The following is a 26,161-nucleotide window of genomic DNA, read 5'->3' as shown; positions in this document are numbered from 1 at the left end:
CCTAATATAAATGTTTTATTTAAAGTAAAAAGTGTGCACAAACAAAGGAAATGATTACACAACAACATTCAAGACCATATTCCATATGAAACAGGAAAATAATAGTGACAATATTAACTAGCAGAGCACCCATAGGAATCCAACTCACATACAAAAAAGGAGGTTACTCCACATAAATACATCATGCTTCTGATGCAGACACGTTCTCCAAAAAACAAAGCCTACTGCACTGGACTGTTTACACCCAATGTCCCTTCTGAATATTTATGACAGTTGCTATATGCTTAACAGTGAAAAATAACAGTTAATATCATGGCACTTTGGAAAAAATTAAAGTTTAAAACTGGATTTACAGTAATTTAAGATATTTGTCACTTTTGCAACATTCTTAATGGTTAGATATGTAAATAGAAAAAGTATCTTTTCTGTGGCATTATCTATGTTAAAAAACAAAAATTAAGTTTTGCTTTACTCTTCTGTGATAAATGGCAGAAATGTCCTCCCTTACATAAAGCCGTTTTCCTTAATACCCCATAGGAAACTAAGCCACTGTAGAGACAAGGCTTTTCTTGTTTAAATAGCTTCTGCATTTAATATCAGTTCTGCCCTGATGTCTAAACCAGCCATGTGGGTGCAGGAGTCAGAGGCTGAACAATCACCATTTTAAAACTGCACGTAAGCAGTTCACTTGACATAAGCGTGCTGAAGGTATTAGCTGCTCTTTAAAAGGTTTACTCTGATATTTTACATTTGAAAAGACACAACTTGAGTTTAAGGGAACATGATTTTTAACAGTGTGGAGGTTCAACACTTCCCTGAAACCGAAGCCTCTCAAATCACTTCCCAGTTTTGAAAACTCAGCCCAGTATAAAGTTTCCTATTCATGTTGCAAAGAAAAATATGAGCTGACTATGATACCATGACACCAGCATGTATTTGTGCAATCTCTCTCCTTGCAGCTCACATGGAAGTGAACAAACATAGACAGGAAGATTTGTACTATGAATTTACAGTGTTGCAATACAAGGATTTTCAAGGAGAGACACTGGCCAAGCAGAAAGTCTTTGTAAAAGCTCCAGGTAATGTTTGCTAACTTGTGCTTGCAGATACTCAGACCTGCTTTCAGTGACACTTAGCTTGTCTTGCAGCTCTTACACAATACAGATTCCTTTCTTCAATGTCTCTTAATCCCTTTTCCCCAAAGCAATTAAAAAAAAAAAAGTGGTACATTTGGCATTTCTTCAGCCCAAAACATTCATAACTATTGCTTAAACATTACAAATAAGAATTACCTGTGCTGTATATTACACTGCTTACTAACATGAAATGTAAGAAACACACCTCCTAAGTCCTAGTTTGAACCATTCTTTCAATTGCTTTCCTTGAGCCTGCTCCCAACATTTCAGGTTTGACTGTGATTACAGATCACCATCTCTAAGGGGAGGAGTTGAGGGAGTTATTGTGGACAGCACCTATTTTTATTCTAGATGTGCTTTTTCCACTGGCAAAGTGGAACACATTCCCAACAATGTGGCAGTAAGATCAAAAAGGAACCAACGCCCTGATCCAGGCCCCAGCTGTACCGTGTGCAGTTCTGATGCAGTTAAGACAGAAAGTGTAAAAACAATAAACAGAATGAGGCTCTACATCTGTCAGTATTAGCTGCCCATTACCGCTAAACTATGCTGTAGAGATTTTAACTTCTCAAAGTGTTAACTGAATTCTTTATTTAAACTGACACTTGATGCCGTGTCCAACCCTTGCTGACAGGGCCAGGCTAGAAAGGCACTCTCTGCATCAGCATGTAATTCCTAGTGTGAATTCTGGAGCAAAGTCTACCAATTCTAATATCGAGTTAATCATCTCCTTCAGGACAGGATCAATAAACCCTGTGAAAGCAGCCATTCTTGACCTGTGCAGTGTCTGCTCTCCTTGCTGTCATTTCAATCTGAAGGGCACTAACATAGCTCTAAGCATAAAACAGGGAAATCAGATGTTTAGAGAGAAGAGATTCAGAACTACAGAAGTGATAAGTTCTTACTCATCTTGCTGAAAAACCTGAAATCCTTGAATGATAATTAATTACATCACCTGATGCAATTTGTGTTTATTAAGCACTAAAAACCTCTCCTTGCTCAGAAAGCTGTACTGGCAACCTATACAGCCCGACACCTTTGTTCAGGCACAGGAGCCCCATAGACCAACTCCTGTGTTAAAATTCAAGTTTGGCAAAACTGCTGGAAAGTTGAACATTTTAAATCTGGCAGCTGAAGGTTCAGCGTAACAACTGTCCTGGACAACATTAATACAAAAAGAAAATTAGTGAGTAATTCACTGGTGGCAAGGGCAGGATGTTCAGTTACTCATTCTATGCAAGTGCATCCAAATGGAGAGATGTTTATCCATGCAGAAACAAACAGAGTAACAATTGGCACAGTCCAGAAATGGAGAATTCAGACACATTCCTCAGCTGACATCAAAAGAGGATTTATGTATTCAAAGCCTTCAAATTCAGACTGGTCAATCTTCTTCACAATATCACTATTAAGATTAAGAAACAGTCATTAGTTCAGCAAAATTTAAAAGATAACAATATTAACTAAATAGTTTGACTTAAAATTTAAACTTGCACAGTGGATTGCAATTGAGAACATTTCCCTTCTCTCTTTTGTTCCTCTCTACCTTTATAGTTACCACTGGTTTTTTTCTAACCCTTATAATGGTACTGAAACACAAAACCCCTCAGGAGCAGTGACTGGGCTGCATGTTCTCACACAAAGCAATCTACAAGGTCTGCAGTTTTAAAACTTTCCCTAAACAGTCAGTTTTGTAAAAACCTGAAAACATTAGATGTGACAGATACTGCACCTGCATCAGGAACTTTTCTACACTTTATTTGCACATTCCACATTTAGAAAGGGATGAAGAAGGAAGCTGGATCTCAGACCTGATTAAGGTGCACAGGTAACATTTAATGCTCACTGTGTTAATGTGCTACATGAATGTTACATAAAACCCTAGAAAAATTCCTGAAATGTGAACAGCAGTGACTCAATCAAACTAGAAAGGCCCTTCCCTCCTCATCCCACATCAGGGCCCCTCCAGAGTAAGGAACCACAAATCCACTACCAAAATCAACCACATTATCATGCATTTTACCAAGGCTTTTCAGCCAGGAAAACCTCACCTGACTACTAACAATTTAAAACACCCAAACAAGCCAAACCAAGCATCTTCTCTTGTTCAGATAAATTCAATTTAAACCCAACATTCTAGAAATAACATTGCTTGAAGCAATGCAAAAAGAAACTACTTGACAAAACAGGTCTTTTCCTTCACACATTCATTTCTTGCAGATGATACCACTAAAACTTGTGAAATAGCACTTGTTTGTCTTTTCCTGAACTAAGATTCTTTATAGCAACTTTTCCACTGTTAGTTAATTTTTACATTGTGCCAGAGTAAATTGCTTAATCCAGAAATACTATGTCTATCATGAGGACACACAACAGAATTTTCTTTGAACTAACACAAGAAAATGCTATTTACTGCTTTAAATATCCTTTCATGTACTACAACTACAGCTAGTAAATGAATTTTGACAACCTCTTCACTGATTTAATCAGAACCTTGTAAATTCTCCATTACTTACTCATCGTCTGGAGTGAGCTGCACAGGTTCATTGGTGAACTGGGAATCAAAGTTATCCAGACCAAACTCTCCAGATATATTTGGCTTAAATGGAGGCACCACTTGTTTTTGCTCCATCTAAGAATAAATGCACTTAATAAGTGACACCAAGAACGAGTTACAACCTTGCTTTTAAACAAGGCTGGAAGTTACTACTATGTTTTACACTTTCTACAATCATTCTATTAATCTCCTGGCACTTACTGTGTGTAAAAGGGTTAAAAGATTCTGCATTGCAATCATGGTATAAGACAAATTAAGAGCTCAAGGGTTTTGAGCTTAGTCATCTCTTGTGCTCAATACGAGTTTTCAAGCCAATTACTGTAGCAAAGAAGATCAGCCAAGCCAGTGGGCTCTCACATACCAGATCCCAATCCACATTGCGGAAGAAGGGATGTCCCTGGATATCTGCAAACCCTGTCTGAGGATGGCAGCCCAAACGCTCCTTTGGATCCTGTGCAAGGAAGAAAGTATTTCTAAATAAGTGCCCTGGCCTATTCATGGTGCCATGAATGAAATGCAAATGCTACAAATCCCACAAGAAATGAAACACCAGAGTCATACGGGACACTGAAGAACTAAGTTCACATTATTTACTTTGGAAACTGCCCCAATTCACTGTCTGAAACAGGCACGAATATATGGAAGCCCCTAACTGAATGTTATATGAACGACCATGCCATATTTCTTCATTTGTATTCAGACCTTTTTAAACACATCACATGTTTCAGAGCAGGTGTGGTTAGATTACTAATTAATTTGATTTCTAACCCATACCCTCCCCTGCTCCTCCCTGAGCAGATTATGCCAGGCAGTCACACTGGGGCAGTAACTGCAGCTGGTAAATACTGTGGAAAGAAGGTTCTTTTAATAAGACAATTCCACCTCCATGTACAGCTCTCCTACCAGGGAGCTGTAACAGTGTGCAGTGAGCAGTGTTATTTTCTTAAAGTAATTTAACAAAATCTGGTTTCTCCTGTTCCTTTCTTCCTACTCATGCAACTCTCACTGAAGGACAGCACGTGCTTGGACTCATCCTCTACTAAATGAGCACCTTCTGACCCTCAGGCTGGAGAGCTCCCAGCAAGCAGTGAGCACATCCTGCCTCTGCGTTCCCTCCCTGGAGTCATCAGGAGGTGTTAAAGTGATTTGTTAAGCTGCTTCTGTAAGAACCAAAATAAATCTGATAAGTTTGTTCAGTTCCCCAGGTTAAAGAAATCACTTGGAGCACGTCTATGCCTTTCACTTTGAAATTTCCTTACAATCCCAGCCTGAGATCCTGCAGCTTCACGTTTTCAGACAAGTGTTCAGCCCCACTAAAATTCTGTTTTAGGCTCACGCCTTTTCTACTCCGTTTCTCTATATGGCAGACAAAGTACATCAGCTGCACATCAGTCAACAGGTATTCAAAAAACCAGCTGCTCTTGAGAAGCCTTCAATAAACCCCTTTAGCTCTTACCTTGTTAAGGAAACTCTTTAGAACACCTGCTGCTTTAACAGAGAGGGATCGGGGAATTCGGATCTGTTTTTCCAAAATTACTGCAAGAAAACAAGGTTCCTATCAGCCTTGACATCTTTGAAGTCAGATTAAAGGTAAGCAGAAGCACAGCACTGAAGTGTAGAGTGTAGAAGCACCTATGGTCCTTACCTTGGAAGAGATAATCTTCTGTGTTCTGATCAGGATTGTCAGAACTCCCCACGATGTCAAACGGTGACCGGCCCGCCATCATCTCAAACATGAGCACGCCAAGAGCCCACCAGTCTACGCTGAAGCCTAGAATTCAAGAGAGAAAACACCACTGGAGACATTTCACAACAAAAATACCAACACTTTTGAGGCTAAAAACAGTCAGAGAAGAAAGAATAAAATAAAAAATGTAAGTATTGCCAGTCTTTCCAATCAGCTGAATAAAGGAGAGATAATGGTTGTAGCAGACGTTACTTGGATCATTATGTGCACAACAGGAGGGGATGCTGTACAGAGACAAGGAAATGTAGAGTTTAAAGGTTGGTGTTAAGACCTTAACAAAGGTTTAGATAATATTTAAGCTACTCATTACTAACCAACAGTGTGTTATCCAGGGAGGGAGATAAGGACAAGGAGGAAGTATGTGATTCCTAACAGTAGCAAGTCAGTCATTCATGGAGCAAAGCACATCTACTCTGCTAAAGGAAAATCCCAGTAGCCAGGCTGGGACTGATACAGTCTGTCTGGCCTAGAATGTTTGTGATAAGAAAGGAAGATCTAAAGCCAGTCTGAAAGAGACATCTGACTGAAATAAAATGGCAGATTAAAAAAAAAAAAATACGCAAACATCTACTATCTAGGCCCTTTGCAATGCATTTGTATCTAATCTATCACTGCTGCCAAATGTAAAGCTCCAAAGCCAAACACAATTCCAGACTGCAAGTATATCATTAGTAGTATCTAAAATAGTTATAAACAATAATACATTTGAAAGACTCAAGCTATTCTTCAAGACTGGCAAAAAGAATTTAAAACAGGGAAGGCAGAGTCTCTCATTTGCTTTGTGTGATGTTTTCTGCTCTTCCTTTGAAGGCTTTATTTACTTTTTCAGACAGGATGATGAATTAAGACTTCTAATGGAGATTTAGACTTTCTACTGCTAAGCAACTCACGTAAGAAGTAAGAGACAAGGTGGAAGTTATGAAGTAGCACCAAAAAAATTCCATTTACCATAATCCTCTCCCCGGAGAATTTCAGGAGCAATATAGTTTGGAGTCCCACAGAATGTGCTGGTTGTGTCACCAGGTCTCAGACCCTCCTTTGAGAAGAGACAGGAAGAAAATACTTTACAGTTAACCAAAGATCCCACACTCTCTCTCTGTTAAGAAGTTAATTTTGAGTTCATTTAAGTGTCCTTAATAACCAGCATAATGGCAATTCCAGGGCAAAGTCAAACTTGTGCTCCAGAGTCTTTGTAGTGACAGAAGTTTTTCCAGAGGAAATGGGCAGAGTCACAGGATCCAAACAGAACCAAGCGGGACTGACACATTTCAGCCTCTTGCTCTGTTTGAAATCCAGCTGCCCTGACTGTTCAGTCAATCCCTCCCAGGCAAGTCGATCCAGCAGCTTTATAAAAACACAAAGAGTACCTACACTTGTAGTCTGTGCACTTTGGCATTTGTCTTTTCTCCATGCGTGGAAGTGAAATGAGTAAACAGCTCATGAGCCCTGTGTCCAAATCTATACCTTGACATTTCACATTTTTAAGTCTCTGCACCTTTTAATTTATGACAACTTCTTAATTGTTGATTTCCCTGGTTAGCAAGAAAATAAAGCTTACCTTGCACATGCCATAATCTGTGAGTTTGATATGCCCTTCAGAATCTAGCAGCACATTATCCAGTTTTAAATCCCTGTAGATTATCCCTCGTTCATGTAAATAGTTCAATGCCAGACTGATTTCAGCAGAATAAAACCTGATGTAGAAAGAGATATTGATTGCTCGAGTGATCAAAACCCAACCCACAATAACACAAGTCTTGGTAGTATGATAGTTTTGAAGCATAATCCCATGTATTCTATTATTTTTCCACAGAGAAGTGGCAAGTTGTTTATAATCATCCAAATGTTTCTATCCACTTCAAAATTTGTTTTTAATTAATATTAATGACTACTGCAATCATCCCTTTCATCTCACCATCTGAGATTAAGCATATGCACCAAGAACTCAGCATTTGCCTGGACAGCTGGTAGTGGTTGTTGTAAGAGAAACACATTGATTTAGACATGTAAAAAAATACCACAGAACTGTTTTTCTAGGAAAAAAAAAAATCACACTTAAGTCATACAGGGTAATGCCAATGCAAACGATACCTAAGGGATTCCTACTACAGTTCCTCCTTGAAATGAAAGTACGGAGGCTTGCAGCACCAAAATGAGGATGCAGTTCCACATTGCTTAAATCCTTAACATCTGGAGAGGATTTGCTGGCTCATCCTCATAATCTCTGCACTGTTTTGATGCAAGAAATCTGGAATGAGACACACCTGGCATGCTCCTCTGGCAGCTTCCTCTGTCTCTGCATATGGAACATCAGGTCTCCTCCATTCACATATTCTATAACAAAGAATAACCTGGAACACACAGGATTGTTACAAATGATTGTGCACATGGCTGAAAGGGGTTTGAGATGCTACAGGTCTGGTATCAGTGAATGCCAATTCCATTCCTCCCACCTCTCTGCTAATATGGCTGGTTTCACCACTTCCCCTCCTTTTGAATAAATTTCCAGTGTTAAATATAATATAAAAGTATACTAAGTTTCTCTAGGTAATTCCTTTATTGCTAAAAGAAAGTAGGTAAACCTTTCCATACTCCTAGATTAGAGCTAGTGCTTGTCATTATTATATCTGTGACTACATAAATAGATGTACATCAGTTTCTATGCACAAACCAGGAAAAAAACCCAAACTGATTTTCATTCCTGATCCTTTTAATCTCCTTTGTTTGTGGTTAATACTTTCTTCTCACTTCCCTCCCCTAGCTTGTCACCTTTACAAAACAATAAGAGTATTATTTAAATATACAATAACTGTATTTTATAGGTACTTAAAGTTATTACTGTATAGAGTAGGAAAACAATCATTTTCGTCTCTATTACTTGTGCTTTCCTTTTAAAAATTCAGATTCTATTTTCTGAGTCTTGCCCGGAGATTCATCTTCAGAGAATCCAGGCAAGTTTGAGACCAATTTCCTCATTGTTTAAACTTATGATTTTCCTCTCGCTTTTCCCCTCCCATTTCAAGGTCCCTTATATCTCATACTCTCAAGCCTTTTTTCCCCACTAGCTGCACTTCTCTTTCTGTCCAGAAATCTTCACATCACACCTAACAGTACTTTATATTCTTTTGCATCTTTCCCATCTGAAAACCTTAGATGAACACGGGATTTGGCTCATAAAATGCTACAATGATTTACAAAACACTGACTTTTGCTACCTACCTACCACCTTATGCTTTAAATAGGCCTTTGAGGTGCCTAACAGGATGATTTTTTTTTTAATAAGACTATCTTCTTATTTTCTTATGACCTTTACCTGCTTTCTGTCTGAAAGCAAGAGTGCAGTCCAACCAGAAAGGGATGGTTTGAAGCCTGTTCAAAGACGTGTTTCTCTGTCTGAACCCAATCAATATCCTGTTTATTGAAGAAAAGTGACATTCAGAAAAAGGACTGTTGCACTTCTTACGTCAAGTATTAATGACAATTAGCAGAAAGACTTCCAAGTGCTTTGCTGCCCTTATTTTACTTGCAAGAAATTAAATATTACATAGTTCTGCTATGTGAAGCAATACAATACAGTATATTCCATTTTTTTCCTGAACATCCTGTACTTTTAACCTCAATGTGTAACCACACTTGTGAATGAAAACATCTATCAAAGATAAACTGGTGCAGACAAATGTAAAGTAGCACCAAGAGGTGGAGCAGAAATTAATGGCAGACTGAGAAATAAATGTAAAACCTCTTGGACAGCAAGTCACAGTCACTCAAATCTTTTCAGAGTAGCCTAAAGAAACCCAAAGAAATCCTCACTAACAGGAGGTTTTCAGCAATTTAACACTGCAGTTGCTGACAAGTTTTCACTCATCACTGTGCAAGGTACAAAAATTGTTAAGATAGAGGTCTGATTTAAACAGCAATTCAAATAACATTGGGAGATTCCTTCGTGACAAAAAAACCCCAGACTTGAACATAAGAAAATCAGACTCCACCCACTTCATTTCAGCCCAGCAAACCAACATAAGAGGAGTGATACAGAATACTGCTCCAAAATAAGGAATCAATCCAGGCTTATTCACTTCAATTCTGCAGGAGTGCTGCTGCAGACAGTGCTGAGTATGGAAGGAGACACTGAGAGCAGAAATCATGAGGCCCATGACAGAACCACAGGTACAGGAGGGTGGCTGGAGCCACCAGCCTGGCAGTGAAGATCCCAAAATCTGTTACCTGCCTTGTTTACCTTCTATAGTGCAGTATAATAATACATGTTTAATTTTCCATGAGTGCTGCAGCCCACAGCCTGGCTCTCACCTCGTGGGGGATACTGGAGCTCTTGGGAAGAGCTGCCCAATTCACTGACAAACCCCCTGCCCAATTCACTGACAAACCCCCTGCCCACCTCATCATCGTTGACGAGCTCTTTCTTCACCACTTTCATGGCGTAAATGCGCTCGGTTTTCTTCAGTCGGACCAGCAGCACTTTGGCATAGCTGCCTCTTCCAATGACTCGGAGCAAGTCAAAATCCTGAAGGCCCAGGCTGGAGGAAGCTTTGCCACTTTCCCTGATGCTCATTGCCTGTGGATAAAGACACTTGGGAATGGGGAAGCAGCTTGCCAATGTGAGCAACTGCAGAAGTCGGCATTTCGAACAGAAGAGCAAAATTAATATAAACAAGTAATTCAATTAACAAGTTGTTATTCTTAAAACTGCACTGTCCTGGAAAGGAATGTGAGGGGAAAAAAAGGAGGCAGAGGAGAGGTGGTAGCTAAGAAACAAACCAGACTGGAGGAATTTGGAATACTTTCTAAATCAAGTGAAGGTTCAAAACAAAACAGTGAGCAAGCCATACGTGCACACACCTGAGTGAGCAACCCAAATGTGCCTTATGTGCTCATTTTCAGTTTGTGACAAATTAGATTACCAAAATCTACAAACTGAGAGACACACAGGCTGTAAGATCTCTGAGGATCCTCATGGATCCCTTCCAGCTTGAGATATTCCATGCACAGAGTTAGCCTGGTTAAGCTATTTTACCTCTTTTTCTTCACCAACATGGTCCAAGCTCTCATGACTCGAGGGATTGTATGGAATCACTAGAGGTGAAGGAAGAATTATTAGACCAATGCAGCACAAAAGTATTTTCTTTTGCCCTAAGATTTCCACACTCAGATACACAATTTAAATGCATCTATGGCAAGTATTCAACTGATGGGTTTGAGTTAGAACCATCACTCTGACTGCTACAAGAATAAACTGTTTGGTTACCACTCCAGTAGAAACTATGCTGATGCTGGTAAGGGTTGTTTTTTTTGCTTGATCAGGGCATTTAAAGCTTACTGATGGAAAAATGTAACTGCCAGCCTAAATTCTCTGTTTTTTGTCAAGTTTCTTAAACTGATATGGAAAACTGGAATTTTTGTATTTACATCCTCCTGATTATTAAGAAGCTGTCTTACTTTTCTTATTCTACGAAAAAGTAAAGAAGGGTTTTTAAAATAATTTTACTTCAAAGTTCATGTTTCAGCAGGTTGCAATAATTTAAAGAAATAAAATTATTGATGTTACCTGATTCTACATTATCTGAATGCACTGATGATGGATCCATAGGCATTATTGGCTCCTGTAAATATGCACAAAATTCTTGTAATAAACTGTCCAAGTGTGAGAAGCATTATTTTAGAGTCAATAAATGAAATTAATGATCCCTAAGGAATACAATCTAGCTACTTTTTAACTTGACTAGTCAATATAATTACGGCTCTAACCCTTAAACAACAAAAAAACCCAACTGCAGTCCTTATTTTCCCTATTTTCTGGAAGTTACGACATTTCCAGAAGCTGTTGAAGTGACAACTCAGTACAACATAGGACAGAAGGATAGCAGATGAGAAGTGAGAAAAACTTAAGTACTTCAGCAGTACATATATTTGTCAAAAGAATTCATAAAATGTAGACTTGTAGCTGTCTGCTTTATTAAACCAGAAGCAGTAATAAAATTTTCTGGTGACTTAAGAACTAAGGATGATTGAAACTTCTTGGGAGAAAAGTTAAGTTTTCTACACTTCATCTTCCTTTTCTGTAAATTGGAAATAATCCAATAATCTAACTGACAGAGAATTTATTTTACCTGTACTTCACTTTGAAGATGTAAAATAATGTGCTGTGTAATGATATCGTGAAGGATGAGATAAATGTCACTTGTATGCTTACACTTGACACAGATGTGAAAACCAGACTCCTGTCTTGCTACTAATTCTGCTCAGTGAATGCCAAATTTTTCTTGCAAAAGTCACATTAACCATAAAAAATGATGTTTCATCTACTGTGATCATTTGCAGTCGGAAAACCAACAGCATAAAATCTTTTGTTTGTTTGATTGGTTGGTTGTTGCTTTTTCAAGACAACCTCTTGGGTAATTTTTACTTACTGGCTGTAGTGTGTGACGGCCACAATCACTGCTGACAAGCTTGTGACACTTCTTGTGAACCAGGAGTTTGCAGTTGATGCACTTGTAGCCCTGGCGCCCCAGGCCCCATATCCGGTCAGTGCAGATGGCACAGTGAGCTCTCTGCAATCATAAACCAGCCCTGATTAAAGAGCAAAACTAAACCATAAAAACCATCCAGCCACATTTTCAGTAACCAAGCTCATTTGCTGTGTATCTCATCTCTCTGTGCATAGGAGTCCTTAACAGAGGAAGGCAGGAGAGCGAAAGCTTCAACACATTAAACCACCAGATAACGGGAATGGGAAGATCACAACTCACTGACAGTCACAACACAACTCTAAAGATCCACGTACAGGGTGCCTACAGAGGCAAGAGTGGGAAGTGATTAAACTAGGGTGCCTTGACAGCCTCTGACCTGCATGAGGTCAAAAAACAAAACGAAAAAAAAAGCCAAAGTTAGATATGAGGATGCTCAAGATGAAGTTTAGTGGAGACAATCTCAAGCATTAAGCACACAATACACTAAGCTTAGAGAAGAAGGAAAGATCATTGAAGCTGTCAAGGGACCTGACTTTTTCAAATATTTTGGGTTTGTTTTCTGCTGTGTCTTTTTCTGAATACAGCAGACAGCCTTCTGGGTCCTTCACTAATTATATTTGACCACTGCTTCTTGAAAATATTCCCAATGGTTTGTTATTTTCAGTCGATTACATGGCACCAGAAGCAGGCAGTTTTAAAGGAGAAAACTGAGATGTTTCTCCAAAGTAACAAAAGAAAAGTCTATGCATCATAAGCAACTTCAGACCTTTTTACCCCCAGAACTTAAAGAACTGAATATGCACTTCCAGCTCACAGACATCTAGTGCCAGCATCTCAGTTTGCCCTCTGGGAAGATTTTAAGGGAACACAGGAGCTTTTATATGATTGATATCATGGTTTCAAAGTATATGTAGAGAAAATTGCAACCAATTCATGTTTTTCTATTTTAAAGTTCCTGATAATTTAATATTAAGTTTCCTGAAAGTACAGGGTTACCAAAAGCCTACAGACAAACAACAAAAATGAGAATAAAACTACCTTACAACTTTTCAAGGCAGCGACATCATCGTTAGGAAAGTAAGACATCCCTGTATCATGGCTTTAAGTACCCAACAAGAGTCTCACCCTGTTAAATCGTTTGGCTTGGAAAGTGTGACCATTTGCACAATAGAGCTTTCGCCACCGGCGGGCGCCTCGGCGATAAATGGATTCTAAGAGGAAAAACACAGGATTATCTCCATACAAATACAAACACAGAACTACAACAGCTGCTCATGGACCTTTCTGTGTAGAGGGATTTGCAGAGTAAGGTTTCACTCCTGCACCTTACAGGAAGACAGAGGAACGTTCCAAGTATCTTCTGAAGTTTTGGAAAAATTTGAAATAGAATATCCCAATCAATGCAGTTGATTTTGATTTTCCAGAATTAAAAGGAACAGTGAGTCAAGAGGAGGAAAGCTGTCCAAACAATACAAACACTGGTGTGCAAAGTATGCACCTGCCTTACCTAAACTTAGGGAGGAGCTGTGGGAGAAGGGGAAGGAGGAAGGGATGTGAATTTTGGGAGCATGTCCTGATTTATATGATGGCTTGACAAATCCTCCAGTGTTTTAGATCCAAGGCTGACACTGTTTGGTTGGTTGATTTTTTTTTAATTATTATTTTTATTTTTTTCTTACTTGAGGCATATCAGGAAACAAAACTGAAAACTAAGATATACAAACCCACACTGAGCTGCAAATCTCTTCCTGATTCAGCCTGCAACCTCATTTTTTTCAGACATTCTGCCCAAGTTAACTGCACATTTGCATTTGTCAGAGACTTGGACACCAAGCTGACAGATGTGAGTGTGCATAACATATACACACTCTTTTATACAACTTTAAGACTGAGGGGAAATTACCCCTCTAATGCCTAGAACATCAGCTAACATAACTTAGGGGTTTTCAGAGAATCCTCCTGATAGTACCTAAAGATCCATTTTAAATCAATTAACCACAGATCTGTAAATGGTGACACAAGTCATTACCACTGGTTACCACTGGTTACAAGCCTTATATTTGTCACCCAGCAATCTGTCAACTCCCAAAAAGACAGGAATAGGATAAAAAACTGTCACGATAGAAAAGGCAAAAGCAAGGAAAGCAGAGTGACATGGATAGTTAACAGGAATGTGAAATGCTTATTAACAATGAGTCAGAAGTGACAAACAACATTAAGTTTAGCAAGACTTTCTATTCCTTTTCAATATTTAATTTATACAGATTTGCATTATTAATATTCATAAGTGTGGGATGCCAAACCATAGAATATCAGAATCTGCTAAAACAGGAAATCTGAACTGGTTTTCTGTACTTCTCAAATAAAATGCCCACTTACTGTCTTCTCCTGGACAAGGCATGCCAGGCCGCTCTGGTACACAAGGAAACACTGCAACAAAGACATTAACTTCTCATGAATTTTTATTTCAGACAGAAAATAAATCTTTGGGTTAAATACAACACTCCTGAAAGGCATTCAGCCATATGGGAGGACAACACTGACTGCATTTCAACAAAACCTACATACATGAGAAATACAAGCAAAAAGCAGAATAAATGAAGTTACTTCCTAAAGAAAGTAACCAGAAAAAAATAATGATTCTGGTTTCTCATGTGACCAATCTTCACAGTTAGTCAAGATTTCCAAATGCTATAAATGTATTATATGACAATATATATTAAAATCAGCTACATATGATGTTGACAACATGTCTTTTTTTCTCCAGTTTATTTAGTTTTAGTAACACTACCCACTTTTTACAGTTTATTCAGCTTCAGAACTGTCAAAGAGAAGTATAACTGCGGAGAGACAGCCCTAGTGCCAGTTTAATCAGAAGCTTATCAAATACCAAAATAAATGGAGAAAGGGCAGATCAAAAAGTAAAGTAATATACAGAAACCCGGTGAAATACACCTACAAACATTACATGTGGAAGAAGACTACATTCTTCTTCCACATTTTAAAACTCCCTGTGGAAAGCTGAAAAGCTTCCTCTTCCTTTCAAATGGGCTGATGGTGAACTAGATTTTTTGCACCCTTTTAAGAGCAGGAGCATGTTAAGACACTGTAATGTAACACAACAATACTTCACAATGATCCCCTGCTCTTCTGCTCTAATCTGGTAAACCAAGATCAACATTCTACTTGCAAAAACTTACAAACAACAAGAAAAATACTTTGCAGAAGCTGCCAAAATAGGCATATAACCCTGAAAAATAAAAATTGAACAATTCCACATCAAACAGGTGCACGATATTATTTGGTTTAAAACTGGTATTGGGTTTAAAACTGAAGTATTTAGTTTTAGAAAAGTCAAACTTTTGACTCATCTGGCATCACAAGTGGAGCTTATTAACTTTTTTCCTTATATAGATGCTGCTCTAAACCACTCATCAACAACAAAGTGCAGGATAGTAAATAAATTTAATAAATAAAACAAACAAATAAACTGCACTGCATCCCTTTTCCCACTCACTGCCAGCAAGTGTATGCAGGCACTTGGGTTGAATGAATGATGACACTTGAAGTCTGTCAGGAAGATTGTCCTTCATCAATAAACTACCAGCAGATTATTTTTCCCCCCTTAATTTAATAAAGAGCAGCTAAAATCACAGTGCAAGGTCATCAGCATCCCCCTGACACAACTCCACCACAGGCTTTAACCACGGAGGACGTGCAAAAGGCACAGATAATGCAAGGTCAGAATTCCACTCTTCACAGGTACAAACATGAGCAGCAATACAGCAAATTTCCCCTTACCATGAATCAGAAGCTCTGAATCCTTGTTTAGTTCATACAACCGAAAGGCCTCTTCTAACTCCAGCTGAGAAGAAACTGTACATGGATCTCCTGTGGAAAGATAACAGAACAACACAGCACTCATCCCAATTTGTTCTGTGCCATTCCACAGTTTCCTCACAGTTGGTTCTGAGATAATTATTGTAACAAAGCAGAACAACATTCTCAATTGTGGTAGTATTTATTTTTAACGCTCTTCAGAGAGTACATCTGAAAATACATTCATATTGAATGCTTTCAGGGGAAATAAAAATATGGGATATTCCCAAGAGGCAAGCAGATCATCATCCCAAAACATCACTGGTTTGGTCTGCTACAAGCATGGTCATAGATCATCTCAGTACAGGGGGGGCAGGTTATGGTCCTGCACCTAAAAACCTTCTGAGATTACATTTTATTTAGCAGATTTTTAATTAGAACAGAGTCAATTCTATTTTCACAGCTGCTTCAACACTGCCAAGAATTTAACCAGAGGTGCAAAAGCAGTTACACCTCTAGTCTCTCCTCAAACCCCAATGAAAACTTCTGACAAATAACATAATCTAAGCACAACATCCCATTTTTCTGATTTTTAACTACTACTTTCACACTCTCACTTTTTTGAAATAAAATCCCTTAAAGAAAGGGCATCAAGGCAGGAAAAAAAGTGTGGGTTGGCTGGTTTTGTTTCTTTTTTATAAAACAATTGCAGTTTTGTCAACCATTTGAGACGATGCAGGTTAAATTACATGCCAAATACTTGGATAGAGTTTCTCTGCCAAGACTGTGTTTTCTTTGGTGTCTGATGCAGATTAGAAACATTATAAAAAAACTGTCCCCCTAAAACAGTAAGCCTTTTTCAAAATAATACTACAATTACAACTGAAACATTTTAAAAACAATGTTGAATCTCAATCATCTGCCCCAAAGAAAGAAAATATTCCTAGTTATTAGTTCAATTTTTCCCCCTCTCTCCACCTACACAAGATGTTCTGTGCAAGAACAAGGGATTTATCTCTGCCTGCTTGTACTCCAACATGAGCAGAACAAGATTCTTTCTAGCCAAAACCCCACAGAGCAAGTCTGCTGCCATATAACACTTCCAATTTTTAAAATAAATGCTACTTTTCATGTCCTTAAGTGGTAAATTGGAAGAAGGCAGGACAATTCCCATCTCAGCTGTACTGGATCCACTCTGGAGGTTTTACTGCTCTGAGTCTTTGGTCAAGACCATGGTTTGAAAGTTAATGAGCAACAGTCTATTAACTATTTAAGCTCAACATTAAACTCACCCCACAGAAGTTTTTCCAGTTAATTTGTTTTGTTTCTAATGTATCATAATGTATTTGTTTCTAATGTCTCTTCCCCCAGCACAGGAAGGACATGGACCTGTTGGAGCAAGTCCAAGGAGGCCACCAAGATGATCAGAGGGATGGAGCATGCTGCTCTGCTGTGAGAACAGGCTGAGAGAATTGGGATTGTTCAGTCTGGAGAAGAGAAGCTTTGGGGTGACCTTATTGTGGCCTCCCAGTACCTGAAGGAGCTCATAAGAGAGATGAAGAGAGACTATTTACAAGGGCCTGGAATGACAGGACAAGGGGGAACGGCTTCAAACTGACAGAGAATATGTTTAAATTGGGTATTAGGAAGAAGTTCTTCCCTGTGAGGGTGGGGAGGCCCTGGCACAGGTTGCCCAGAGAAGCTGTGGATGTCCCATCCCTGGAAGTGTCCAAGGCCAGGTTGGACAGGGCTTGGAGCAACTTGGGCTAGTGGAAGGTGTCCCTGCCCATGGCAGGGGGTGGAACTGGATGAACTTTAGGGTCCCTTCCAACCCAGGCCATTCTGTGATTCTGTCCATTCTTTTCTGTTGTTAAAATAGTAATAAATGTAAATGGTCCATTTGCAGCGTTCTGCCTTTACTGTTTTCTGCAGATGAGACTCTGAAGCCACCTGCCATCATTTCCCATCCATTTCCCTACAACTGGCCAACCTGAACATCCCACTGCCCACCCACTCCACAAACTTACATCATGCAGAGCACAGGGAAGAGAAGGAACAACTTATTTACTCAGACTCACTATTGGAATCAACAAACCAGTTTCTCTTCATTTGTTTTTGACATCTGTACAAACAGCTTTGTGTTTCCTTTTGGCAGAAGCAAAAGAGGGTCTCAAGAATAAGCAAACCAGGAACAGAAGTTGATAGACATCTCTTTCAACAAGTTCAAGCAGTACAAATATTGCAGTCAAAGACAGCTGGGACACACAGGAAAATATTTACTTTTGAGTTATACAGCAAGAAACAACAGACTGAGGACACACACAAGGCCAGTGCCCATCCCACAGGATGTTTCAGGAGACAGAGGGAAGATGAATCAGCCATATACAGATAAAATAGAAATTTGTCTAAAACCAAATCAAGTTAATACTATTTTCTAGTAGCATCTGAGAATTTTGGAAGTGATTCCACTCAACTAAATTAGATCTGTCTTAGTGTGCCATTACCTTTATGACACAGGAGTAGTTACACATGATGCTTTCAGCTTGCAAAGGCTAAAACCACACTTACTATATGTCAAATAAAAGCCTTACTGACCAGGTAAATCCAGTTCAGTCACACACATGAACGGGCAGTTCAGTCAGGAAGCAGTGATGCCTTAGATCCCTTATCTTGTCTTATACTATAAAAAGCAATAGTGTAACACGAACCAGCCCACAACACACATTTCCTCATGTTACTATTAAAGAGCAAACTTCAGTTTTAGTGAAGAGGATGTGATACAGGAATTTTCCAAGAAAGCAAAGCAGGTTTCTAGAAAGAATATCTACTGAAAACACTTCAGAGTGGTGGAGAGAGAGGAGGCAAGGGTCTGGGCAAGAGGCCATGCATTTTTCATGCAAGAATTGCTCACAAAAAAGACAGAAGGATTTTTTTAAATACACTCCTCATCACCAAATTAACTTTTTATCCACTGACATTAAACTGTAAGTCAATGATTAAAGCAAACACGGCTTGCTCATGAAAATGAATTCCTTTGTGAACATATGAATATAATTCAGTCAAACTGCAGCATTCCTTTTTTCTTAACTTATGTCTAATTAAAGAGCAGAAATTGAGACAGAACAAACTGTGACTTCAAATAAATTATTGAATCAGCACAAAATTTTTATTAAAATATATACTTCTTACTAAGACAGACACTGCAGACTCTTCCTCTGCAGTGAGGAATCCATTATCCTCCTCATGATAAAACAACACAGCCAGTTTACTGTGAAGTAAATGTTCAACTCCAATAGCTCTGCTGTATGATCAGCCATAAACACTTCATTTTACTGTACTGCATCTGCCTGGTGTAAATAACTGTGGCATAATGAGAGGAAATAAAAACCCCCACCCCGCTCAGACTCCCAAACCCACACAATCTTCAACACACCTGCCTACAGGGCTCTTCCAAAAATCAGCTCTGGTCCATGTTTAGCTTTCAGCTCCAAATAAACTGGCAGTCATCCAATTTTGAAAGGGAGAAAAGAGTTCTATAAGCACCTTTTATGCTGATGGCTGCCTGCAAACACCAACCACGGCCAACAAATCACTGCACACTGCAGCCCTTTATGTACTGCATCAGCTAAAACAACTCCACAGCCATCCCATAACCCAGATGTGTCTTTGCTGGCGCTCAAAACTATGTGCAGAATAAACTGAATGCACAGAGAAAATAGGACCTACAAATAACCTTTAAAAAAAAAAAATACTACTGTACACATACAGCTCGACTGGATGACATCTGCTAAGGAACAGGGAGAACAGCCTCCAGACTTTTTTCATCCAAGGTAAACTTTAAGATGGATACTCTAAGTGCTAAAGATGACAGGTTCTCAGCTAAAGTTGTTATTGCACTTTGATGAAAAGCAACTATACATCATTCAGACAAGTAATTTCCCTTTTAATATTTAGAAAAGGTTTTATTAGAAGCTATGTGTTAATAGACTTCAGGTTGTTAAAGTAACAGCTGATAACACTCGAGATATAATGTTTTTGGTTACACATACAACTCAACTATATCTTAAGTTGCACCAATATTTTAGATAAATACTGCTATTTGTATAATTCAATGTCAGTTGAACTCTTTTTCAAAGATGTAAAGGGAATCATGGTCTTCTTCAGCAGTATAAGGGAGTACTTTCTGTTCCCTTCATAAGAAATCCCAACATTAAATTAACATTTTGATATTCACTGAGATCTTACTTGGTTTAAAAAGAGAGAAAGTTACACACTCAGCAGTGTGAAACAACCACCTTTTTCATTAAGCTGCATTTACAAAAGCACTGGATAACCATTATTTTTGGAGTCAGATTTACTATTTCTATGCTCTCTAAGAAGGTAGAGGGAAAGGAAAAGATGAAAGGGAAAGAAAAGCTGGAAAGTTGAGCAGCATATTGATGAGCATTGATTTACCTTCCTCATCAATCCACTTCATGGTGAACAGCTGCTCGTTGTCGAAGGAGCACATGTCCCGAACTTCACTGCACAGTCCCTCAAACGAGATGGAAGGTTCAAAATAGGTTATCATGATGTCCCTGAGCAAGAGAAAACCAGATTTGAGAAATTACACTGCAAAATGTAGCATTTGACCGTCACCTCTAACACTGTTCATATGCCACAATATAAAACCCACCCCTGATGCAGCCTCCCTCCAAAATGTTAAAGTGAAGTACAGAGGTTCCCTTCCTATAGAAAAGTCAGGTTCCAAGTGATTTTTATTACTTGACATTTAATCCTCCAGGTATCTGCTTCAGAGAAACTAAGATTTAATGCTCAAATAACTATGGAGTGAGTTGCAGCAGATATTAGCCACACAGAGAAATCAGATATATTACACCAATGGAAACTCAAGAATGAAATGCTACAAATGTTTTGAATAATGTTTTTGGTTTTACTTGCTCTGTAAGAGTTATTTTGTTATTAGATATCAAAATGTAAAAATATACACATCTTCTCTGACTAATTTCTGATTGTGTAGATGTTATAAAAAATTAATGACAAATATTAAACAGGTTTTCTAGGAGATTTGGGGGGATGTTCCAAATATTGAAAGTGCCTTTAAAACAAGAATGGTGTTTCACTCTATGAAGGGAAGGCTGACAGAGAGCCATATACTTAGAATTCAAATTTATCTGTTAAGCAGAATGGGTATTTCTGTGATAATTGAGATTAAAAGTTGAGTTAACCTGTTTTTAATATGTTAGCATAAAATGCTGACCAATTGTGTTGGTATTGTCTGGCCTTAAAGGGGAACAGGTGACTCAGGGTTCAGTCCCTTAAACAAAGGAGTCAGGAGATACAGTTCAGAGGAAGGTGGAAGGCTGTTTACAACACACTCCTCCTCAAACAACTAATTTAAACCCAATGTCTGAGCTACAAGACTAATTTTCCCATAAAAAACTCAGCTAGCTGGATTTGCATCAGTGGGTGCCAGCTCCCAGGAGTGTTTGGTGGGGGGAAAAAAATAACCAAAGCAACAGAGAAAGTTTTTATCTGGTCAAAATTCACATCAAGCTTTCCACCAGAATGAAGTGTACATATGCAGCAAGTTAAATGTCTTTAAATCACCTTGTGCATGGGCAGAGTGGGATCGAGGAGGTGACTTAATGTAACAGTTATGGTCAGGGAACCAGAACGACGCTCCAGAGTGCAGAGAGCACACGATAAACAAACTGCTGGCCTGAGGCTCCTCCACGTTCAGCAGCAGGAATAAAATCAAGCAGCAGTTTCTAAGCACTCCAGAAGAACAGCGAGTCTGCTTCTGGATTTATGAGCACGATCAGCTGGTTTGGGTACAGGAAAGACTCCAGTAAATAGGATAGAGGTGTCCAGGATAGACACCATACCTCTTCAGTAATCTGAATAAAGCAGTCAAAAAGTTGCTACATGGTTTGGTTGAGGAATTGCTCCTCATCTTTCCACATGAGACAAGATGCAAACCAAAACATTTGGAGCCCGGTATTTAGGCACAATACAGCAATTTGGGGCAAATGAGGCTTCATTTGAAAGGCCCAACTGTGCTCACTCCACACAGCAAACTTCTGTGCAACACAAAGGTCTCCCTTTGCATCCTCCCTAAAACCAGCAATAACTGGGAACCCAATTCCAACGTTTGTGCCCCTGAGGGAGGTGGATGTGACAGCGTGTTACTGTCACAGACACACGGGCACCCCCCACAGAGCAGCTCCGTGTTGGGAGGCAAAGCCTTAACCTGTATTTCCTGTTTTTCCGGGAAGGAAATAAGGCACTGCTTACTTGGCAGCTCCACTGATTTGGTGCTAAAGTTTACCATTCCTTTGTTTATTCACATTTTAGTCCTTCAAATAAAGGCTAGTTTAATTATTTTAGAATTTAAGCAAATCCTCTAGATTACTATCTTAATAACTCCAACAGGACATGTATCAGACAGTTATGAGATAATTTGGAAGATCTCCTCTGCTATACCACACAATGATCACTGGTTCAGAGAACTATGGCTCAGAGCAATATTAAAAGAAAAAGACTATATAAGTATAAAAAAGGTTCCACAAGCAACATCTACAAAACAGCCTAATGTATCCCATATTATGGATGTGGAAATACATTATACATATTATCTACATACCCATATATTTATCACACACCTGGGTCAGTCATTAAGGCTTTTGGTAATGTCTAATTACAGACCACTGAAATGAAGCCACACAGGACTCCTGGGGAATTCTGCTGTGTCAGGGTCATTTCTGTACCATAAGGGACAGGCACTGACACTCACAACCATTTAAAGCATTTCCTTCCCCTGTGGAGGTCTGAGGTATCAAACTACCTGATCCCACAATCAGTTTTTCAGGAAAAAATGTACTTTTGCAAAAGTAAACCAGTGTTGAAACAGCAAGAAGGGATGAAAGTGTCTCCATAGGCTTAGACCAAGGCTTTCTTACGCTGAACACTCTCCTTGATCATCAACAGACAACCCAAGACATTAGGCTGAAGAATTGGTCAGAAAGCATTCAAGACAAAGAACAACAAAAAGAAAGTATGCAAGAACTCAAGAATCCTTTAGAAATTAATTTTATGGAAATCATTATGGAGGTACATTTTGATTTTACAATTAAAATTCAACTTTTTTCACCCCTCTTTTCCCACTCATGCAACTACACTAATATTAAGAAAAGAAGCAAGTTTAACATGTATCATGAGAGGACTGTCAGGAGTATTTTTCATTCGAACCAAGTCAAACTGAAGGCAGGCAGAGCACTGGTAACTGCTTTTTTATTAAAAATCTAACCTACATTACAGCCTACACAGCATAAAACCTATGTCAGGCACTGAAAGAATACAAGCTAGGATTTCTAATCATGACAGAAAAATGGTTCTTATACTTGATTGGTTTTGCTTCTTTTTTTAAATCAACAGCATGAATTCTACAGGGCTCCTTGAGCACAAGCAGTGTGTTATTCCCACCTGTTCTCTGCTGCTACAACATGTATTAATGATATAACAACTTGTGCTGACCTGACAAAAAGCATCTACAACAAATGAGATAAGACAAAAGGCAAACTTTGAATATCATCAGAGAGCTGAAATGGCTGTAATTACAGATGCTGATCAGTGCCATAAGCATGGAGCTGCTATACTTTTGTTACTGCATCAACAAAAAACTATGGAAACTTTTAGAGTAATAAATTCCTAAAAACTCTGTGAGGACCCTCTATTACACACACTGCACAAATCACACTAACTCTTTACAACTGGTAACACTATTTTAAGCGTTTTAAACAACCAGCCCTATGAGAAAGATAAGCAAAGTTCACCCGAGAGAAGGAAATACGTGGACAAACTCAACCCACTGCCCTAGTTCCCAAGTCTCCGGGAAATCCCCACCCCCTTATTCTCATGATCTCTGTTCATTTTCAGGAAAATTTTCCTTCCTGTTTTAACATCTTTCATGAATTTAAGATAAAGAATTAGCACTGCACAGTTCAATGAAACAAAGACTCTTCAAAGGGTCCTGTGTGAAGTCTTTGTCTTGGCTGAGAAAAGCAATTGGGCTCCGGGCCAGACCCATGTTTTAGGAATTCAGGTTCGGCTCTTTTCCCCAGGCAAGTATCCCAACTATCAGATTCACAAACCTTTCAAGAACAACTCTCTACTTCGAAGTGGCTGTTGGTTTCTGGTTTTTTCTTTAGCCAGAAACTCCTCCTGGAAGATGAAAAGACCTTCCCAGCAGGACTTTCTGAATAACTTCTACAACCCACTTAAACGCTTCTATTAAAATGAAATTAAGAGAGATTAACATTTCCTGATTAATACTATTTCCCATTAAATCCTCGATCCAGCTCTAATCTCGAGATGGTTTATTTGAGGAAAGGGGAAAAAGGTGCCTTTGATATCAGCACTCAGATCCTCAGTCTCCAAGTCATTCCAGGGTAAGTGCAAATAAAGTGTTTGGCTTTGATACCCACTTGATAATGTGAGTCTGAAAAGGGGCTTGAGACTTTCTGTTGTAAGAAAGTGGAGAGAATAATTTGCTTCTATCTCAAAATAAATCATGACTAAGGCATTCAGCCTGTTAGTCTGTAGGTATTCACAGTGGTTAACCAACACCCTCCATGACTCAGTGATGTTATTAAACTGATAACTGCATTAACAGAGAAAAAGTCAACGGATGAGACTCAAAAGAAACATTCCAATATCTCTGAAATTATTACCAGGGTCATGAGGCAGCATTTCTGCCCAGTGTAGCAGATTTTTTCCTCACTCCCACACCCTTGAGCTGCTTTCTCCCTTCCTGCTCCACAGCCTCCGTCTGCTAAAGCAAGAATTCATGTGATTGCACGTGAAAATGATCAAGACTAGAACTGACCCAGCAGAAGAAAAATAAATGGTTTTAACGCAGAACAATTCCCCTTTTAGTTCACTGTCTGACCAAATGAATGCTTCTGCCAGCTGATAGCCACGGGCATCTCCACTTCCTTAAGAAAAGGTAGATTAAAGAGACTGTGAAACAAAGAGCTGAGAATTTCACATACTATTACTTTGACAGAGTCTCACACATCCTTTAAGGCCACAGACTGTGCCAGTCTCTAGAGTAACTTCTACAGACTTCAGGCAAGAAAAGCCCCAAATCAGACACAAGCCAGAAACTAAACACAGCAGCAAATGCCAAATGCTCAGTGTGGTTTCTATACCTCTCCTTAAAATTATAGGGCCAGAGATAGCAGAGAGTAAATACTGAAGAAGTAATGCATCCCTTCTTGTGCTGAACACAGATAACTGCAAGGAAGCTGTCAAGTGTCATGTGTTCACTCTTAATCCAAAAATGCAATCTACATTTTTTGCTGCTTAGATCACCTCCACTCAGACTTAATGGCTCAGTGAACCACTGGCAACCCTTGCACTCAAACTTTTTAAGTCCTGTAACTGTTACTATTTAATAGGGGGGCATGAGCCCAAGACAGAACATTTCTTCTGCCTTATATGTTATTGCTGGAGAGACACTGAATTAGGCCAACAAAATTCAAATTTCCATTCTGCTGACCTGTAATATTTTGCTTTGTTTGTTTTTAACAGCAGAAGCATAATAGATGGTACATAATAATAATAATCTTAGTTACCACTCATAGGTTCCCTTGGAAGTCACTCAGTCCCTGGGAAACAGCCTAAAAACCTATGAAACAGATTTTCATACAAACATCCTCTTTTTCTAGATCTGGACATCACCTAATACAGAGCAACCAGGACCAAAGCTGGACCCTGAACACACCAAGTATGAATTTTGGCGTGTATTATGAAGGAATATGCAGTTGTTTCTGCCAGCAGGGCCTGGGGATGAAGGGAAGCAGGGTGAGCAGGGCAGAGAGACTGCTCAGGTACATCCTTGTTCATCGGGAAGGCCATCCCAGCAAGAGGGAGGATCCAGCTCCCCCCAGACCCCAACATACGGAGGGGAGGCTCCTCCGGACACAAGCGCTGCACTTGAAATCCATGTAAACACGGCTGGACGGTCGTAGAGGGTTCATCCTACCTTCTCTCCCTCCTCCCTTGGAGTCAGGGGATACCCAGGGCTGGAGCCAGGGGTGTCCGGGGGATCCCGTGCCGGGCACCCCGGACCCCAGACCCCGCTCCCCGCCTGCGGGGCTCGACGCCGCACTCACCCCTTGTAGTAGGCTTTCACCCGGACCTGGTGGGCGCCGTCCCCGCCGAGGCTGCCGCCGAGGCCGCCCGGAGCCGACATGGTGCTGCCGGCGGTGCCGTCCCGCTGCGTCGGCATCGCCCCCGGGCCGGGCCGGGGGATCCTCAGGGAGGGACCAGGGCCGGGAGCGGGGCCGGGGCGGCGGCGGCTGCGCGACCCCCGCGCCTCAGCGCGCCCCGCCCGCGCCGGGCGGCACTACGT

At 39.7% G+C, this 26,161-nt stretch overlaps 1 protein-coding gene across 2 annotated transcripts; it reads right to left on the bottom strand.

Moving 5' to 3' along the window:
- PRKCI (protein kinase C iota) lies at positions 1-26,161 on the bottom strand. Of its 2 annotated transcripts, XM_064665830.1 has the most exons (18): positions 25,923-26,161; positions 20,200-20,321; positions 15,727-15,816; positions 14,305-14,355; positions 13,051-13,136; positions 11,866-12,006; positions 11,004-11,058; positions 10,473-10,531; positions 9,837-10,013; positions 8,754-8,851; positions 7,705-7,791; positions 6,999-7,134; positions 6,389-6,476; positions 5,339-5,464; positions 5,150-5,229; positions 4,055-4,144; positions 3,653-3,768; positions 1-2,541 (listed from the first exon to the last, which is right to left on the bottom strand). In XM_064665830.1, exons 1-18 carry the CDS (start codon positions 26,036-26,038, stop codon positions 2,454-2,456), a joined length of 1,806 nt encoding a protein of 601 aa, XP_064521900.1. In that variant the 5' UTR covers positions 26,039-26,161; the 3' UTR covers positions 1-2,453. The 2 variants fall into 2 exon arrangements, with proteins under 2 accessions (XP_064521900.1, XP_064521901.1); XM_064665831.1 differs by lacking the exons at positions 13,051-13,136; positions 25,923-26,161.

This window comes from Pseudopipra pipra, chromosome 10 (assembly GCF_036250125.1).
Source record: "Pseudopipra pipra isolate bDixPip1 chromosome 10, bDixPip1.hap1, whole genome shotgun sequence".
Taxonomy (NCBI): domain Eukaryota; kingdom Metazoa; phylum Chordata; class Aves; order Passeriformes; family Pipridae; genus Pseudopipra; species Pseudopipra pipra.
The sequence above is the reverse complement of the archived record's forward strand: the minus strand, read 5'-3'. Positions and strand labels throughout refer to the sequence as shown.

What these genes read in the sequence shown, in the direction of transcription:
- PRKCI (XM_064665830.1), bottom strand. Translation starts at nt 26,038, where the DNA reads ATGCCGACGCAGCGGGACGGCACCGCCGGCAGCACCATGTCGGCTCCG. An exon ending in GAAGTGGATTGATGAGGAAG is followed by an intron (nt 15,817 to 20,199) that starts GTAAATCAATGC and finishes ATCTTTCCACAG; the next exon opens with GAGATCCATGTACAGTTTCT. An exon ending in CAGATTATGGCATGTGCAAG is followed by an intron (nt 6,477 to 6,998) that starts GTAAGCTTTATT and finishes CTCTTCTCAAAG; the next exon opens with GAGGGTCTGAGACCTGGTGA.